At 32.7% G+C, this 21,396-nt stretch overlaps 1 protein-coding gene and 1 long non-coding RNA gene across 3 annotated transcripts; both read left to right on the forward strand.

Annotated features, from left to right (window-relative positions):
* Positions 1-630: 630 nt before the first annotated feature.
* LOC106336739 lies at positions 631-2,297 on the forward strand. 2 transcript variants are annotated; one of them, XR_001268904.1, is made up of 3 exons: positions 631-1,260; positions 1,635-2,033; positions 2,126-2,297. It is a non-coding gene; the product is annotated as an uncharacterized LOC106336739 (long non-coding RNA). The 2 variants fall into 2 exon arrangements; XR_001268903.1 differs by having other exon boundaries at positions 631-2,033.
* Positions 2,298-15,661: 13,364 nt separating this feature from the next.
* On the forward strand, positions 15,662-17,603 carry LOC106337346 (protein kinase PINOID). The gene is made up of 2 exons (XM_013776446.1): positions 15,662-16,335; positions 16,634-17,603. Exons 1-2 carry the CDS (start codon positions 15,779-15,781, stop codon positions 17,394-17,396), a joined length of 1,320 nt encoding a protein of 439 aa, XP_013631900.1. The 5' UTR covers positions 15,662-15,778; the 3' UTR covers positions 17,397-17,603.
* Positions 17,604-21,396: the final 3,793 nt, after the last annotated feature.

The following is a 21,396-nucleotide window of genomic DNA, read 5'->3' on the forward strand; positions in this document are numbered from 1 at the left end:
ATTAGCCCAAATATTATATTTCGTTCAAAAATTAACTAACCCATGTTATGGATATATACTATATGTGAAGCCACTTCCACAAACCATATTTGAACTGTTCGGTAAAGATCATAGTCGGAACTTGTTGAGAATAGCATGCATATTAAACTCGAAAAAGCAAGAAATTAGAGAGTACACTTGACTGAGACAAACTTTTGTATCAATGATGTCAACAATAAGTTATAAACCTCTAGACATGTACTTATAAGCCTCAAATCACAGTTTTCTATTTCGACCAAAAATGAGTTTCCTAATCGAATAGAGTACTATATCGTGGGAGTCTCCTACCTTGACTTTTTACTATTTTACTAGTATGTCGAAATTTAATTCTCAGCAAGTGTAAGAGAGCTACTCGGGTTGTTCGTTTCTTCATTCAAATGATCCATTCGAATGGAAATGGACTTTTTGTTCGTTTAGACACAAAAAGTACAACTCATTCGGATGGTTCATTTGAATGATTTTCGAAAAATTAAGTTTAATTTCAAAAACCAGTTGAATGAACCTCGAATTATTTGGCTGGAACTGGTTCAGTCAAAATGTTTAAAAGTCTATATTACCCCTCATAAACTTCTGAAATAACAAACCTAATTATCCAAGTCTCACTCTCGTATCTCTCTCACCTCTCTCACTGCCGTCAATCTCCACATCTCGTATCTCTCTCGCAATGAAAGCCGCTGGAGCTTGAGCTCTCTCCGCCTCTCTCTCTACCTCTCTGCCTCTCTCTCTCAGCCTCTATCTCTCCGCCTCTCTCTCTCAGCCTCTACCTCTCCGCCTTTCTCTCTCACCGCATCTCTCTCTCGCTACATCTCTCTCTCTCGAGTATCTCTCTAAGTCTCTCTCGATTTTTTGTTTTTCTTCTGTTTGAAGTTCCTCTGTTCATTGATGGGTTTGATTGTTCTCTGATTTATGAATGATGAATGATGGGTTTGTTTGTTCTCTGACATTGATTCTTATGTGAATTATGAATGATGGGTTTGATTGTTCTCTGACATTGATTGTTCTTTTGTGAATATCCTTATCTCACTAGTAGAATCTCATAGCTTGTGAATTATGAATGATGGGTTTGATTGTTCTTCTGTGAATTATGAAAAATGGGTTTGATTGCTCTATGACATTGTCTCTCTCTTCAACTTGCTCATAAACCATATGACAAGAAGCTATTGATCTTCAAGAGTATTCTAACGCAAAGCTTGAGAAGGTTACTCGTGGAGCATTGAGAAGGTTAGTGGTGCTCTGTCCCTTAAGTGGTGCTCACTGATTTTTTGATTCAGCACTGTTTGAAGCTTCCTTGCTAGTTTGATAGTACACTTTTAAAGATGTGGTGTATTGGTTTCTCAAACAGATGAATATAAAACTGTGCTTAGCTGTCCTTTAAGATGTTTATTTTGTTTTGGCTACCGTCTTTTCCCTTCAAGTTTGGTAGTCATGATTGGTTTGTCTTGAATTTTAATTCTTGCTACGACCAGTTTGGTCTTGAATTTTATATTGAAATAAAGCGTTAAAAAAAAGTTGTGCTTAGCTCTCGTTTGTCTTGTTTAAGCTTGTCTAGTTTCTTAAACTATTCCACTGACCATTGGAACTTTATTCTCTTGTAGATACTTGTTGCAATGACCTCTGTCCCTGGTACTGATATAAGTACATTTTTAATTGAATGCTTCTCTTAGTTTAGTTAGGTTCTCCTATTAAATATTTGTATATCCAAAGTCTCTTGCATGGACTGATGAACCAACCCGGTTCTATCTACAACTGAGAATTAGCTGAAAGGAAATGACAGAAAGCAAAATATCAATGAAGCTGGGAGACAGTCCATCATTGACAAATTCTATGAAGCTTATGGGGAAAGATATCCTTGGAAAAAATTTGGGATCAAACACACTACTTGCAAGACTCAGTATACTAAATACAAGCGGCTGATTCACAAGAGAACTGGCCTTGGCTATGATCCATTTGGGTTCATAGACATGTCAGATGACTGGTGGAATGAACTTTTTAAGGTACAATCAGCTTCTCTGTTATGTCCGGTTATGATCCATTTGTTTGTGTGTATACTATTTTCTGAATGTTAACTCTTGTATTGGTTTTTCAGGTATACAATTGTCAGTTGGATGGAGATGACAAATGGAGAAACGAACAGCCCCACTATCATCTTTTTATTCAAGTTCAGCTTAACCTTTTGAGTGTGTTGTTGAGGGACTTCTCCAAATTTGTATTACAAAATTGACATTTTATGAAAAAAAAAACACTTATGGTCAATCGTGAGATTTTGACTCATAGATATTTAGAAAAAAAAAATTAAAAAGTAAACAATTTGAGAGTTGAGCCATTTGCACGGAAAATAATAACTAAGTTAGTAATTTGCAAATATGGAAAAGACTTTGCTAGTCCTATGAATGTTTGAAAGAGAGAAACAATAAAGAATAACCGATGTGTTTCTTCTATTACTTTACAATTTACTTTAAACTTCATCTCTGTTGAGAGAAAGAGAAAGAGACAACGAAGAGATAAAAGAGCAAACTTTGGTTAATAAATATATAATTAAATGATCCGTTTGAAGCTCTGACTTGAGGCAAGAGATACAAGCTGTGATTCATGGTGGAGCGGTGATGAACGGAAGATAGGCTCAGGCGCATCGGCAGTACACCACCAGAGGATTACAGATACTATGCTGGAGGTGGCCAACTATACAAAGTTCTAGAAACCAGAGTTAGTGGCGGCGATGGTTCGCGTGAAGGAGTAATTGGGCTGCTGTAACCGGCGGTGAACAATGAACAAGGAGTCGATTGAGGCGAGCCAGATTGGAGCAAGTCAACTCTGGAAGGTTCTCATCTTCGTCTTTCTTTTGTGGCTTTTGTGAAACCGAGTCTTCTGATACGATGTCATGCATGTGTGTGATTGGAGTGAAGAATTTTTTTTTTGAACCATAAAAACAATACTCAACGAATGAGTGAACCAAGTTGAGTTAGTGTGCTCGTAAACAGAGCTAAAGAAATCTATGTCTTGGAGTTCAGTAGATTCCATTTGATGATTCTTGTCTAAAAAAATAGAGATATATGTATGTTTAGCCGGCTAAAAATATATATGTTTTTGTATTTATTTTCCTTGATTTTATTTTGCATAATGTTAGCTTAACTCCTTCTTTTGAAACAATGCAAGCTTAACTTAGATTGTTGATATGTTAATTAGCTGGTTATAATGTGACTTTTTAGATCTCTTATAAATTAGCATTTTTATATTATGTTTTAACTGGATATTTTACATGTTAAGTGATATTTAGATTTAAAATTACCAGTTATACATATAGCTTCTAAATATCATATTTAAATTAGTATTGTTATATTTTGATTTATCCGGATATTTTACAATTTAGCTAGTATTTAATTTATATTTACCGGCTATATGATTAGTTGGTGGTTATTATTTTGTATCAATTCAGATAAACAAAAAAATTAACTCTCTAATAAATCACAAAACATATGATTAGATTTACATGTTCGACTAAACATAGAATTAACTCATTAACAAATCATGATACATATGATAAAATGGTTGTTTAGCCGGCTAAGATTTTACTTGACCTCTTTTTTATAGTTAGTCGGTAATATATACAAATTATCTAGACATTGTTATAGTTATCTGGTAATATATACTAATTAATGATGTAGTTTGTGAAATAGTCGGTAATATATACTATTTATCTCGACATTGTTATAGTTAGCCGGTAATGCGTACTAATTATCTTGACATTGTTATAGTTAGCCGGTAATATATACTAAATAATCTCGATATTTGCATATAACGGGGCATGCGTTGCACAATTAAAAGTTTGAGGTGACACTAAGGTGTTATTTCTGCAAATTAGAAAGTTTGGGGCATAATTTAAAACATCTAAGACTCTCAAGACCATTCGGACAATTCTTAAAAGGGTTGAAATATAGAATCTGAAAGTCTAGGGCCTATTTGTGAAGTTATTTGTACACTTGGAAATATTGGGACCAAATCGAAAATACCCAAAAGTTGGAAGGCTTGTAATGCAAAACATAAGAAATAGCCATTACCCCTGTTCTTTTCTAGGACGCTGCGATCAGCGGCGACGTCAAAAAAATACAACTAGGGCAGAAACAAATTCTTTGGTGTTCTAATTAAAAGTAGTCGCAATGGACAATTGGAGACATGAAAACGGGGTGGCCGCTGCCGCTGAAATTTTCAGCGTCGTATTTGATGGGTTGAACTTGACGCTGCGGCTGAATAAACAGATCCGTGTTGGTTTGTTTGTACAGCATCTGCCGTGGTCATGACTGTAATTCTGAGACGCTGCCGCAAATCCCGCCGTTTATAAAACGAACATCACTATTGTTGCTCGATCTATTTCGTAAAGAGACAGAGATAGCAGCGAGGCTTGAATCCGAGCATGGGGACGTCGGTAGGACAAGACGACAGAGATGGTCTGGTGATCCGATCCACAAAACCCACAAAAAACACACCATAAATATGAGATTTCAAAATAAATCAAATGAAAAAAAATATTTGTTTTTTGTCTGTCAAACAACGAATTAAAGACGAGCAATAAGCTTACAAAAACTAGCTGAGATAATTTCAAGAATTGTTTTGAAGGTGAAAAGTTGAATTTTTGGTAGAAAATGAATTTAGAAGAAAAGAGAGAGAGAGATGTCGACTTTACCGGTGGTGGCGACGTTCGTGGTGTCGCTCCTCGTGGTAGGGCGAATCGCTTGTCTGCGATGTTGGGTTGAATGTTTAACAGGCTTGGGCCTAAGCGGTTTGGATATTTACAATTCTGGGCTGTGTGTTTTGAGTCTTTTCTAAGTTTGCAAGGTCTCTAGGCTTTGAACTTGTTTTAATAAAATTCAATTGGAGTAAAAAAAAAAAAAATGTCGACAGATAGAAAAAAAAAGAAAAATAAAAATATTAGGTTTGTTTAGGGTTGATTGAGTCAGTGTTGCCATTACCGAAAGTAAACAGTTAAAGTTCCAAATTTGCAAATTACGGGATTAGTGAAAGTGAACAGTTGGTGTATATGCACTGCAAATTTTCTTGAGAGTTTATGTTTTTGTATATTACTTCTAAGATAATTGGAACCCTAAATTGAATATTTCATTGGGTTGTGTCCATAACTGACCTGGAAGCAATTTGGACGTTTGCTTGTTTGAAACCCAAACTTATCTCCAGACTCGACGAGATTGAGATAGAATTAGAATTGAATATAAAAAGAAGAAAAGATCTATGCCGGGTCTTCAGCATAGAAAGACAAATAAGTCAAAACAGTTTCTTCTCATGATATATTATGTTTGATTTAAACCACGCAAGTAGTTATATTCAGGTCGTTAAAAAACAACGTTGTTAACAAGAGTGAAAAAGGTTCTTTCAAATCGGGAGACAGGCCATGACTCAATGTGCTACTTAGTGTCGCTACCGCGATCCCTTAACTATATATAACTTTATAAGTTCATAGTATTCACCATCAACCCTAGGTTTTGTTTCAATACTTGGAAGTAGATATTTTAAAGCTCTTCATGTCAACAAAAATGATTTATTATTTAATTACTTGCACAAAGATGAAAACGTTCTGTCTCCCGAATCGAATCGTCTCTCCTTCTCATTATCTTACTATATAAAAGGGTAAACTATAGTAGTTCTTAATTTAATTTACATTATGTCCAAGACTAATTTATATGTCTGACTGTGTCTATATCCTGTTGAAATCGTATTTTCTAAGAATGAGTTCTGATAATTTTTCGTAATAAAGTAAAGATTAAAGAGTAATGGGCCGGCAGAATCTATTCGTTTGAGTGAAACAATTTATAATGTTAATAAGGGAGATTAAAATATTGGAGGAGACATGGGAACAATGTCAACAGTTTTGGGGAGTAATAATATAACGTACAATTAACTTGCTAGAAATATTTTTCTTAAGCTACAAGCATATTGTAGAATTCCAAGGGGCAAAGTTGGATTCTCTATGATTTTCCAATTTTAGGCGTCTTTGGCTAAAGTCTACAACAACTACATTTACCCTTAGAGAGGGTTATTTTTGCTTTATACTTCTTTCGTTTCATTTTAATTGTCGTTTTAGAGTTAGACACACTAATTAATAAAACATTTAATTTTACATATTTCTAAACTAAAAACATTATTACCAATATACGTAACTACATTTTAACCAATATAAAAATAGATTGGAATATAAAATCAATAATTTTTTCACCGAAATTATAAAACGACATTTATTTTGAAACGGAAAATTTATCTTACAACGATAATTAAATTAAAACGGAGTATTAAATTAAAACGGAGAGAGTATTAAATTTTATCTTATAACGACAATGACAATTAAATTGAAACGGAAAGAGTATATTATAACGAGTTTGTTTCGTTTTTAAAACCTCCATAAAGAACATTTTTATTATACTACTAAGTTTTAATTAGTGCTCTCTATTATTTGCTTTCCTTTCTGTCTGTCTTTCTTTCTTAAATTCTTGCGTTAGTTATTAATTTATTCTGTACTAACGTATTTCATTTAGATACTTAAATATGCGTCATGCATGTTCGTTTGGTGGACAAACCAATGCCATGATTTTTGCATATAGTATAGATCTAACCATTTCTTTCGCCATGCATTTTTAATAATGCCATAAAACTTCAATCAGTTTTCTAAACACAATATGTCCGTGTGTCGGCTACCACGGCACCGGGAATATTGGCGGCCGGTTTGCCCTCTTGGTTAGTACTTATTAAAATTGTAGAAAATCAATTAATTAATAAATTAACTTATTAAGATATCAACATCAGAACAGCGGCAGCGGTCGAGGTAATAACTTCGGAACCTCACGTAACTTCCCTACAGTTTACATTTATGTATATATACTAACTGTTCTTTCCTCCATTATATATTATAATCTTCTTCTTTTTTGATAAAATATGTTATAATCTTCTTGGATAGCAGCTTAATTACTTGTTTCATGTTCTTAGTTCTTCCGGAATTATCAAAACGTTGTTATCTCGAAGATTAAGGTATAAAAGTAATCTAGGTCTCTGAGTCTAACCCTATCTGTCCACTTTTTCATGCAATAATTTCCGTCCAAAAACTTTGACGCTATAATGGTTACTAAAAACTAAATTAGACTCATGAAACGACAAGGAAAGTACGTGTTAGATAATTAATAGTTATATATATAATATATATTGTTCTCTCTATGAATCTATAGCAATTCCAAAAAGAAAAAGATAGATTGAAAGAAATTTATAGCATATAATAAGTTATTTATTTTACACCAAAGATAAATAAATATAATAAGGTATCTATTTCTTGTGTTGTATAATTTGACATTGGATTTTAAAAAGTAGCAACAAATCAAAATCATATAGTAATCCGTATATATGAACAATTTAGAAACCATGCTTAGTTAGTTTTGGATTCAGAGAACACAGCTCCGCTAGTAAGCATGGTTATCTGAACTTTTAAAGGATTTCTACTTTAAAAAAAAATGTTTAAAACAAATTGATATGTTACACCAAACAAAACAAAACACTATGATGTTAAATATATGTATAAGAATATAAAGAAATTGTTTGACTGATTCTGATGATGTAAATTACAAACAAAGTTTTATAATTATAAGTTTTTTAGCACTAAAATAGTTGTATGAAATAAATGTATGTCGTCTTATGTTTCTGGAATGAGTGTATTCTTTGGTGGGTTAAATGTGTAAGACTTGCATACTATTCGTTTTAATATAATTTCTTCAGATGATAAAAAAAATGTTAATTTTATCTACAGAAGCGCCAAAGATACAATGAGAAGCACATTAAATCTTGAAACATTACTTTGAGACATAATATTTAATCAGCTAGAGATTACCGATCTGTTTCAATAATTTAAAATTTTGTGCTATAAAATCGTAGGGTTGTTTTCTTTTTCCTTTAACCTAAGTAGACCACCAACAGTATTTGGTCTGGGTTTAGAGTGAATATAGAGTATAGACCAAATCCAGGGTGCTTAAAATTAGTATTATATGCCATGTGGTCTACACGATATCATGTTGGGGTTTTAGTATTTCACCTTTGCTTAACTTTATATTAGTGATTAAAGTTTTAAAAACCTTGTTTTCAACATAAAATCTATACCAAATCTTAAAGAGATCTCGATCTGGCAAGGAAAGGGATAGTTGAATTTACAATAAGCACGCCTTTACATTTTTCACACACGATTTGTAAGGACCTCGTCATATTGCGCACATACCAAAATATGTCTAGTTAAGTATCTAAGTTAGTAAATTACAGTATGTAAAAGTCATATAGTTAGGACTTCGTTGTTTAAAAATATAATGACTTTTACATACTGTATCTAAGTTAGTAAATTACATTTTTCTCACACGATACAGTAGAAAACGTCTTAGATACAGTATGTAAAAGTCATAAAGGTAGGACTTCATTGTTAAAAAATATAATTTTGAATTAGAGAAAACATTGTATTATTATTATTTATAGTTGATAAATTTACTTTTCAAATTATAAAAATAAGATTATTAAAGCAACTCTATTTTAAATAAAAATATAAAAATATAAAGAGAGTCACCGTCGAATTAATTATACGATTCGGTTCTCGGTAGTTGCGTGATTAACTATTAAATCACTATCATGCTATTTGAAACCCTATTCGTCTAACTCTTGCCAAAGTCCAGGTATGTAGCATTGTCACACATGCCATGTGAAATTTTTAGCCGATGATGTGGACGTTAGCATGATTAAGAAATTATTTGGGTAGTTTCCTAATTTATATCAAACAAGTTTTATGATATGGGTCGCTATTATAAAGAAAGGTCTAGCAGTTTTATTTTATTCTGCGCTAACAATCAAAAAAAAAAAGCGCTAACAATCAAAAGATACACACCTCTATGCATACGTATAGTGACTAGTGTGTATATATGTATATGTTTTTATATTAATCATTCTCATTCTTAAGTATGACATGCCCACAAGCAGTCTCACTTGCCATGTCTTTTTTTAATGTGTGTATAGAATGCGACACTAGTGTGTGTTTGTTGTATGTATACCGATTGTTGTGTGTATATATGACATATCTAATCAAGCATGTAAGCGTACGTGTATGTAGATATGACACATATCGTGAAGTATATATGCATGTATAAATATCATTATTTTAGGTATTAATGTATGTATTTCTTAACTGCATATACACGAGAAACATATGATTTGATATGGCGCAATTCTTATAAGCAATTACTTTTATAAATATCAATATATATGTTACAGTTTCTGCTGCACTTTTTTATGCACGCAACATTATTTAACTGATTAATGGTGGCTCGCTCACTGTATAACTCAACTCTAATCGGTTCCCCACATTACAGCATGATTAACGGTAGGAGGGGGTTAAGGGGTTCTTATTTTTAAAAAAAAAAAATTTTAAAAAAAAATTATCTGATTTTTAAAAAAAAAAAAAAAATTAAAAACGAATAATTCGCAGGTCGTCACGTGTCAGTGTGATCCGCGAACAGTACCAGAACCAAAGCAGATTCGCTTCTTGTAGAAGAGAAGGAATAGCTGAATTTTAATAAAAATGTGGACCCCCACCCTTTAAGAGCCATGCTAAAGGGTGCCGTTAATTATGGTCTTTATCTTCTCCTTTTGTGCATGGAATGGATCATCAGCTAATTTATCTTTTCTTAAATACATGGTATCACATGGAAACAAGCATTGGAAGGTGATCACACCGAATTTGCAAGATCACTGTTCTTCTAATTGCATAATTTTTTTCTTCTTTCTGGGTTGTAAGCAACTGTGTCTTTTGGAAGATCAGTATATATATTAAGGGATTTATTTGCATTCTTGTCCTTACTTATTAGAGTTCTTTTGTCCGTAAGAGTCTTGAGACTATAAACCAAACGAATTATTTATTAGATAGTTTCCAATTTATGTTTGGACCCAAAAAGCTGTCGCGTTAGAGAAAGAGACCCCCACAATTCCTAAATGTTGCCGCTTGTCTTCCTCACATCCTATGCTTTTAATTAATTGCACTGTTTTAGTTAATCTCTGCGAACCAATCTTTAATATTCTCACTATCCACTTTTAGGTACAAGTTAAGCCCGTCATGAACCTTAATCATCATCCACTTCTATGTAATCTTTTGCAGAATATATTACGATTTTAAACACAAAAACTAACGGATTAAATCGTCTTAAAATAAATTCGAGGGAGAAGTAATTGGACCGCTGTGGGAACTAATCCGTACAAGACATGGACCCCCGCAAGATACAGTATGTAGAAGACAGAAGTCATTCGATGTAGTAGTTAGTCAAAGGTCGAGATATAGGTGAACCAGTGACCAATCACTTAAACTAAGAGCTTCAGAATATCCTATTACTCTCTACAATTACAAATCACATTTATAATTCTTAAATTGTAAAATATAATAGAATAGATATATTATTGTGTTGTATTTGATAAGAGAATACAATATGCATATATATAGTGGTAACATTAACATAATGTTAACACTAGATAATGCTAACTTTCCTAAACACTTAATGTAAATATGCTAAGAATATCTTGTGATTAACTTGCTCTTCAAGTCTTTCCTTTTAGTCTTGAGGGTCTTCACGGATTTCACGGGTTTCACGGGCTTCACAATCTAGGTCCGTAAGATACATATCTTCCAGCCCAACATATCTAATACTCCCCCGCACGACAAACGTGAGATGCAACACGCAAATCTGCAATCACAAAGCAGACCACGTATGTCGTGGACACTACGTCGAAGAAAACAAACCAATAGATTCCTCTGGGTATAAAGGTTGACTTAGACAATGAGGGATGAAAACTTCAACTCTTCTTTGGTCTTGACAATGAGAATACATCTCGTGGGCGCAACTGCAACTCCAAAAACAATCGTCCTATCTCGGACAGTCTGTAACTTGGACTAAACAAATTGACCTAAAAAACATGAGCATAACTAAAACTCCCCCGTAATGGTTAAACTATAACCAACAAATCTCAAAACTATGAGATATAACACAAGACATCTTTGATAAATTTTAAACTCTAGAATAATATCTTACAAAAAATATTCCAAACTATGGACAAACAACACTGAGATATTCTAAACTATAGAATAAATCTCAGGAAAAGAATTAGCCCATGTGAAAGCCATAAACCCTTAACATTACTAAAACCCTCGAATTCTTTTGCACTGATCACCCGACCAAAACCCAAGAAAATAAATTAGATAAATAAAAAAACCAAAACCCTAATAAAAAAACAAAACCCAACTTCACTTGAATCAACGTCATCATCCGGATCATCTTCACCGTCTTCATCGTCAACACCACCGATGAACGCCATCAAAGCTCTAAAATTATAATGCGGAAGTTTTAATTTCGATCCCAAAGAATCGTCTGCTCTAATACCATGTAAGGTTGAGATTGAAATGTAAACTGTTAACTTGTATTGATATTAACAACTGACGTGAATATATATACAAAGACATAAACCGACTTCCAAGACATAACCCTAGATAAAATAGGAAATATAACATAAGATAGGTAATCCTTATCTAGGATTCCCTTTCCTAATACTCCCCCGCACGACAAACGTGGGATGCACACAAATCTGCAATCACAAAACAGACCACGTATGTCGTGGATACTATGTCGAGGAAAACAAATTATAATGCTCTTCAAGTCTTTTTAGTCCATTACAGAGAGTCCTAGATAAGGATTACCTATAATATATCTATAATATAAATATTTTTTAGTTTATCGTATTAATCCTTAAAATTTTATATATGCATATTGTATTCTCTTATCAAATACAACACAATAATGTATCTATAATATATATATATATATATATGCATATTGTATTCTCTTATCAAATACAACGCAATAATATATCTATAATATAAATATTTTTTAGTTTATCGTATTAATCCTTAAAATTTTATATCTCACTAAAATTTCATTTTCTTATAAATTTAAGTTTTATACATAAAATTAAATAAAAATTTAAAATAAAATTAAAAATATTTTAAAACTAGATTTAGACAATAACAATACAAAATAAACTTGACAACAATTTTTTTAAAAAAAAATTTACATGAAGACATAACTATTACAACAATTTAAATATTACAACAACACTAATAGTCAGGTAAATTTGATCTGGAACCTCCAAATCTCAAAATATTATCTAAACAAATTATGTGTAACCGAAGATGGTTGTTGTTGTTTTGATGTCTTTTTTCATACAATTCTTTCTTATTCAGATCGAATGTAATCACGAGTATTAATATCATTGATTGAAGTTAAGTCTTTTAGCATTTTTTTTCTCTTTTACTTTCTTGTTCAGATCTAATGTATTTACAAGTCTAAGATCACTCGATCTCAACAATTTTTAGTTTGTAATCTACAAATTAAAAATAAAGAGAGTTATTTTTTTACTTTGAAATGCATTAGTTGATCATATATATATTACGAAAATAATTTATTGAATAATATGATATTTTGCTTAAAGTTTAATATTAATTATGTTATTTCTATTTAAAATTTCTATTGTAATAACATTTTATTAATTAATATTGTTATAATATTTTTATATATGTGCTTAGTTATCTACAAAAGTTTTATGAATTTAAATTAATTATGACAAATATAAAAACCATGATATAAAATACAAATAGTTTTGAAGTTTTGCTTTCGGAGAAAAATACCTTAAAACTTCAAATATAGAGTTTTGACAACTTCGTAATAGAGTGTCTTTTTGGAGATGCTCTTAGGAATGGAACAGTTACTGTCTTTACGAACCAACAAGGAAGGGAATATCTTTTTTTTTGGTAACAGAGGAAGGGAATATCTCTTTGGGGTTTTATTAAAACAGAGTTCAGAGAGGTCAGTTATGTTCTCTTCTTGCCTCTCTTAGCTGCTGCATTTAATGACTTTGTGCCTCTTCCACCAAACAATCAAATATTTTTCCACATCATTCTATCAATTTTTTTTCCTATGTTTCCAATACTTAAGTACTTAAATTTATGTGTTGTGATGATTACGATGTATTTTAATTTAAACTAAACTCAGGGAAACAGATCTATACAGTATAACCTAAGAATTATGTTTGCAATAGAAGAAAAATAAATTGTAAGAAATAGTATTAAAGTTTAAGTAATATATGTATATATATCAACTATTCCACTTATTATTAATTAGTTTTAAGTTCTAGTTCTATAAATATTAGCATGATATTAGATTGCTAATTTGTTGCAAATCTAAAAAGTAGGGTATGCTTCGAAATGGACCAAAAATAACATGATAATGAGTGTTATACAGGAAACTATAAGATGTTTGAAGTAATATATAATAGACCACTCTCTTGTTTCTAATTACTTTTAAGTAGAAACCAATGAATCGTACAGAATTAGAATTCTTAGTTTGTCGAATACAATCATTTTATTATCTATCTATATATATTATTAAAAAAGAAGTACAAAAATAAAATAGTCTTTAGTTTTTAAACTTATCGACAATGGCATGCCACTGAAGTTATTAATTAACCTACCTTATAGGATTTTTTTCTTTTCCTCTTAATTAATACATTTTCAAAATCAAATTCTAACTAAAAATTATAGCAACAATAATTAATAAACCTAACTTTTAGTATTCTTTGTCTTTTCCTATTTTATTATACATATGTGTGTTTGAAAATAATTAATTCAATATATACATTTCGTAATTACATACATTTTTTTTTTAACTGCATTAGCAAATGGAAAAAACCAGGTTTGGGGGATAAAAAAAACTATGAAATGGAGATACAAGGAAAACACATAGAAAAAGCTCAACCTTATAAAGATCTATGAGCTAATCTAGATAGTTTCTCTTAAGATCCTTTGATGCAGCCATGCAGGTCCTCCTAACGCCAAATACGATTGCAGGCGACCATCACAGAGGACATTTTTTGCAATTTCACGAGCGATCTGATTAGAGGTTGCTGATGCTGTTTCAAAATTATTTTACATACATTATATGGTAATTATTTTACTAATTCCACATATACATAATAAATAGTAAACAACAATTTTATTATACATAATCATAAATTTTGATCCATAAAAACAGTTTATACAACAATTTTATTATATATTATCTTAAAATTTTGATCCATAAAAAATAAAAATACATTTGTGTGAATTTACATGTCATATTCTAAATAAATGGATGATATAACTAAGGGTTTACATGATAAAATAAAACTACTCAATATAAACTATAAAATTATTTTGTTTTGAAATGTCATATTAAAAAAAAATAAACGGGTAAATTTTATAATATATTATCACTTATACAAATAAATATTCATTTATAAAAAAAACTAACATCCACACGGGTGCGCGGATCAAGTTATAGTTAATATTAAAATAAGCAATAAACATTAAAACAAACCAATGAAAAGAATTTTCTCGAATATTTTTCATCTTTTCAAAACGTGTTATGGTAGCCAAGCGGAGGAGCATAGGTATTATGCGACAAATGTATCGTAGGCGTTGGGCATATTTATGTTTGTCCATTTTTAAGGCTTTTGAAACAAAATTAAAAATTAAAATAATTGTGCATGGAAATTTAGCTACGTTTCCCCTCTATTCCCCATTCATTCATGTTCAAAACTTAGTCTTACATCAACTGCGGTGATAGATTCATTTTAGCTGAATTCAGAAATTGAAAAGCTAATAAGTATTGTAAAGAATGAATACTTTTGTCGTATAAGCATAATCAAACCAGTTATTCAAATCGGGAATAATAGATTCGATCAAAGTGTCTTATGCACAAAAAACAATCGACGTAAACTGAAGAAGAAAAGCCTTTTTTTTTGGAACACGAAGAAAAAGCTTTTCACAGTGATCAGTCCACAAGATTTGAGAGTTGTACGTCTAAGATGCGTTCAAGTAGCAAAACAATATTCAATTTAACCACACACAATATGTAGGAGGTGGAACTGAATCAGATCGATAAAACAAATTAGGTAGATAGCATATAATATTTGCATCGATATAGAACTTACCAGCTTTCTTGGATTCGAATCCAAAACTTGGAACGTGACATAGTACGAAGCCACACAATGCCAACAACATCCTAGTACATAGGTTGGGTCCCTTCCAGTTCCAGCCTCTGGATCGTCTTTAATGATAATTAGGCATATCCATAGTCGGCATATTATAATCATATCAAATCATTAGAAACAATAAACTGATAATAATAATAAGTATACCTAATAATATAAACGAAACATTAGTCACTAAATTTTAAAATCCATATTTGGAGTTTTGCACCATTACCAAAAGAAAACAAGAAGATAGTGGGGAAGGAAGCTACTACTGCTGCATCTTGAGGCACGTGACAAGTTCCCACACGTGTCATAATCGCTTACGTCACGAAGGTCTCTTTGCTCCCTTTTATTTTTCTCTGTTCAATTCACATGGCGTTGAAAAGTGTAAAACACAGTATATTTAATTATTAACCACTGTTAAAAAGAAGAAAGCTTCTGTAACGTCTTTTTACTGTTACAGCCTTTTTTTTAACCTCCCTCCATAGCATAAATACACCTCACCAACTCTCTCGCCTCTCTCTAAACCCAAACACACTCCTCCTTCTTCCTTCCCTCGTCTCTCTCAAACATAAACCTTGTTTCTTGATTTTCTTTACTTTGATTTCCATCGATGTTACGAGAATCAGACAGTGAGATGAGCTTAGGGACCACGAACTCCCCTATTAGCAGCGGGACAGAGAGCTGCAGCAGTTTCAGCCGGTTATCTTTCGACACACCGCCGTCAACCACCGCGACTATCCCCGAGGAAGAAAGCTTCCTCTCCCTTAAACCGCACCGCTCCTCCGACTTCGCCTACGCAGAGATCCGCCGGCGGCGCAAACACGGCCTAACCTTCCGAGATTTTCGCCTCATGCGCCGCATAGGCGCCGGAGACATCGGAACAGTCTACCTATGCCGTCTCGCCGGAGACGAAGAAGAGAGCCGGAGGTCGTATTTCGCGATGAAGGTCGTCGATAAAGAAGCGCTTGCGTTGAAGAAGAAGATGCACAGAGCTGAGATGGAGAAGAAGATTCTGAAGATGCTCGACCATCCTTTTTTGCCGACCCTTTACGCTGAGTTTGAAGCTTCGCATTTCTCTTGCATCGTCATGGAGTATTGCTCCGGCGGAGACTTGCACTCGCTTCGTCATAGACAGCCCGACGGAAGATTCTCCCTTTCCTCCGCCAGGTAATAAAAATTATCTTTTTTATTTTATTTTAAAGAATAAAAATTCGATTATTAAAAAGGAAATTATTAATGTCATACGAACTTGCATGCATCGACTCTGTACATCTTTTGGTATCTTCTCTTACAAAACCTGACCTGTTCTTGTCATGTCGGCTTTTTCAGTTCTTTGAATTGTTAAGAAGAGTCTTTTTCAACCCATCACATTAACAATTAATTATTATTACATTTTTTTACTATTAGCTAAAATATTATTGTACATGTTAATAATTTATTTTGTCTTGAAATAATTTTCTAACAGATTTTACGCGGCTGAAGTTCTAGTGGCGTTAGAATATCTACACATGTTGGGCATCATCTACAGAGATCTCAAGCCTGAAAATATCCTAGTTAGATCGGACGGTCACATCATGCTCTCCGACTTTGACCTCTCCCTATGCTCCGACTCAATCGCAGCCGTCGAATCCTCCTCCTCCTCGCCTGAGAATCAACCACGTTCTTCACCACGTAGACTCACTCGCCTCGCTAAGCTTTTCCACCGCGTCTTGCGGTCCAAAAAGGTTCAGACGCTAGAGCCGAACCGTCTCTTTGTGGCTGAACCGGTTTCCGCCCGGTCCGGTTCGTTTGTTGGTACGCATGAGTACGTTGCACCAGAAGTCGCCTCGGGTGGGTCCCATGGGAATGCCGTTGACTGGTGGGCCTTTGGAGTGTTCCTGTACGAGATTATTTACGGTCGGACTCCGTTCGCCGCGCCGACTAATGACGTCATACTCCGTAACATCGTGAAAAGACAGTTGACTTTCCCGACCGATACGCCGGCTACCATGTTCGAGCTTCATGCGAGGAGTTTGATCTCCGGGTTGCTCAACAAGGACCCGACTAAACGACTCGGGTCGCGGCGAGGCGCCGCGGAGGTTAAGGTTCATCCGTTTTTCAAAGGTCTAAACTTTGCGCTTATCCGTACGTTGACTCCGCCGGAGATTCCTTCTGACGTAAGGAGACCGAAGAAAGCGGCGACGTTTAGTGGTAGAAGTAACAAACCAGCGGCGTTCGATTTCTTTTGAAACGAACGGTAGTGATTAGCGCCCACGTTCTGGTCGGTTCAAGTCGGTGACTGACTTGTGACGATAGATCTTTTAGCTGTACATATTCCCTTGAAGCTGTCCTTAATTTTTTTAAAAATGTTTGTTTTATCTAACTTTTATATGATTAAAATTAGATGACTTCTCACGCGATTTGTACTTATAAATCTAAAACTAATCTTGTCATAATTATCAAATCTTCGGGAGTTGGAAACATCTTAGTTGTGTGTTTAATTGTTATGGCATTATATAACTGGCCATTTAGTCAACATAACTTACGGGTGTGATTAAACTTCTTTACACCGCAATGTTTATCTCCGTAACAAATAATTAAAATGGTAATTACTTTATATTATACTCTCCACGCCTACTTTTTCTTGTAGCTCGAACGGTATGAAAATAAAAAGGAAGATTCCTCTTTTGACAATTGTTACACAATGAAGTCATGTTGCACTTTGTTTAACCGTAAGGGGTCTTTTGAATGTCAAAAAAGGAAGAAAAAACGTTATCCATAAGGGTAAGAATATGCTTTATGAGATCCGACCAGTTGCATGATCTCTTTTGTTTTTGATTCTCTCTGTCCATCTTTCAAACTAAGAGAACAATAAACTATTTGAAAGGTGGTCGAATTGTTCTCTTGGTTTAAAGAATGAAACGGATCTTTCTAGTAAGATTTCATTTGGTTCAATGATTTGATTACATACATTCACTTGATCGCAGATTTTATAGATTTTAAATGTTATCCGAATTATATTGAAAATTTGTAAAACTATAGTGAATATATAACAAAGTACGTGAATCATTCAGCTAAGATTTGTGGGCATGTTTGAAGCATGTTCTCAACTGCATGTTCATCCATTGCATAATGTGGCAATCTATAAAGTAGCAAAACCTCTGGCATTTGGTTGCGTAAAGAGGATTTGTCTGTAGACCTAAATTAATTTGACTTAAGTGTGTGAAAACAATGCAAAACTAAAAGAAAACAGAGAGTTAAATAGATGTTTTTGTCTACATGTGAGTAACAAAACAATATAGGTACAGTACTTGCTATAGTTATGTATTCACCACGTCGAGAGTTAATGAAGTTAGTACAGTGTTCAACCAACCAACCAACCAACATTGCTTGATTTATCTATCTCTCTTATTAAACGTATGTATATATGAATTTTGTATTCGCATTCAGACCCCGAAGAGTTATCTTATGTAATATGTATGAACATATTAGGGCATCTCCAACCTATAACACCATTTTAGCGTGAAAACTACATTATTTTAGTGTCAAAAATTTTTTTCATCTCCAACCACAACACCAAAATTTTACACCAAAATTTTACACCAAAATTTTATTTTTGATTTTTATATTATTTAGTTAGAAATTTTATTATTACTTGATATGTATACATATATATATATATATATATATATATAATTATTATGTAATTATATTGCACAAAAATGTATAACACTAAAATATTCGTTTTAAAATAATTTTTTATTATTTTAAATATAATAATATTAAAATAACAAACTAAAATAAACTATTCCAATATGTAATTATTTAATTGCTATATAATTATTTATCTATTTTATATGTGTTTATCTTGCCATTGATATTTATTTAATTAATATTTTGTTAATAAAAGAAGTTAATAGTGTTTGGCGTTGTGAATAGTAACACACCAAATTTAATGCAGTACTGTAGTTTTGCACTAAAATGGTGTAACTTTTGCAGTTGGATTAAAGAAGATTTGGTGTAGAAATTACACTAAAATGGTGTTTTTGGAGTTGGGTTAGAAATTGCCTAAGTTTCTTATAACTCATAGTTAGAATTTAGGCGTAGAAAATACTCTTTCTTGACAAATACTAATATCATTTTGATATTCTATGTTACCCAATGAATAATATTTTAAATTTTTAATAAATTTTTAATTATTTTTTTTTTAAAATTATTTACAAAATGCATTGAGTTTATAAACAATAACTCAAAGACTATTAATTGAAAATGTAACTATTAAAATCATAAATAAATTTTATTTATTTTTTATTTTGTGTAAAACTGCTAAACTGATATTCTTAATGAAATAGATGTAATTTTTATTTTAGATATTGTATTTGTAATAATAAATGCAAACAAATAAGTTCGTACTTAAATATTCGCCACCAACTAAAATATCTTGGAGAGCTTGGTCCTTAAATACAATACCTGAATTTTACAATTACATAAAAACACTAGTAAAAGTACAAAAGGGATGGAAGAGCTTACTAGAACTGTAGAAGGCGCTGAAATTAAATAGAATGAAATCATAATTATAAACAAGTTAATCACATCACCATGGAAAGGGTGACTAATAATAACTGTACTTAAAAGGAGATATAAAAAGCTGAAATGTCAATGATTAGTCAGTTCAATACAAATTGTTTTGGACAATGCATAGAAGTTTTGTCCCTCCTAAAATGTGTAAACATGGACCACAAACAAGATTACCATCACGGTATGCCATTGTTAATTATAATTGAGTCTCGTCACAATAGGTACATCGAGCTTAAAATAACTGATGCGTTTTACTCTTCGCAGTTTGAAAAAAGAAATATAAACAATAACGTAAAAGTCAAAGTCTTCTTATGGGGAGAGGTGTTTCTTTCGCTAAAGCCGAGGTATGTAACTTGTCATTATTCCATTCTCACTCGCCTACGTGGACCCAAGAAACTTCCCGCGGTTAATGACGGTCTATATATCTGCCTCTGGTCTTTGAACTCGAGAAGTGGAGATACACTATGATATTTCATCAATACAAAAAAAAATTCAATGTATTGCTTCAGTGTTTTTGGCATAATAATTGATAACCTTTTTGAGAAAATAATAATTGATAACTAACTTGTATGTGTATTGTTAGTCTCGTTACTACACATATACAATGTAACACATTAGGTGATTGGAAATTTATTTGTACAAAAAATAATTATATCTTGAAACATCGGACTAATGCTTGCAAACAAAAAAGGTTTGAGGCCATGAGATAGAAACTAATTGATTATAGAATAGTTGTAATTAATAATTGAGATCACATAGAATAACATGATTTGTTGGAAATTATATACAAAAGAAAGAAGAGAAGTGTGACAACACATGGGATGTGCCCAACAGCACAAGAGACAGCTTCACCAGTCTGATTTATGCCAATGTCCCGCTCTTGTCCACTCTCTGCCCCACCACTTTCATTAGTAATATTACTATATAGTTAGTGTTTAATTTTTTGAACAAAAAAAAAGTTAGTGTTTAATTTAATAACAATGCAATAACATGGTACAATGAATAAACCGTTATGAATCATCAAGTGGATTGTCCATAACCTAGACTTTACAAGTTCAATACTAGAGTCCATTGGGAGTTACATCCAGCCACATGGAAGACCCATTCAACCTTAGTCTTTATGAAGTTTGACCATGTCATTATGTAGAGTATGTTTGTAATCAATTATCCATTTGACTCCACCTTGTATAAACCACTATATATAGTGGTGTAATCAATAAGAAATATACAACACATTCTCATAAATCTTCTCTCAAATCTTAATACGTTATCAGCACGAGACTCTCTCCACTTGAGCAATCCCATCCGCCGGCGATCATCTCTTTTCCAGCCATCTCTTCCGGCCCTCAGCCTTGCTCCGCCGGCCAAGTCTATCCCTCTCACGGTTTTCCGGCCAGCTTCTCCACCTCTCTCTCAACCAGCTCATCCGCGGATCAGCTCTCTCTCACGGTGGTCCATTCAGATCAATTTGGTGTTTTCTAAAAGGTAAACTAATCTATCCATAAAATCTAAGAACACCACATATCTGAATCCTGATTATTAGATCTATTTGAATCATAAAACTTATAAAAATCTATAGATCTAAAATTATCACAAATATTAATCTTGAATCTAAGATCTATATGAATCTTGATTCTAAAATTATTTGAATCTCTAAAGATCTAAGAATCT

This window comes from Brassica oleracea, chromosome C4, assembly GCF_000695525.1.
Source record: "Brassica oleracea var. oleracea cultivar TO1000 chromosome C4, BOL, whole genome shotgun sequence".
Taxonomy (NCBI): domain Eukaryota; kingdom Viridiplantae; phylum Streptophyta; class Magnoliopsida; order Brassicales; family Brassicaceae; genus Brassica; species Brassica oleracea.

Excerpts from the sequence above, each read along its gene's own strand:
- LOC106337346 (XM_013776446.1), top strand. The coding sequence starts at position 15,779 with ATGTTACGAGAATCAGACAGTGAGATGAGCTTAGGGACCACGAACTCC. Across the intron at positions 16,336-16,633 it reads TTCTCCCTTTCCTCCGCCAG|ATTTTACGCGGCTGAAGTTC; the intron begins GTAATAAAAATT and ends ATTTTCTAACAG.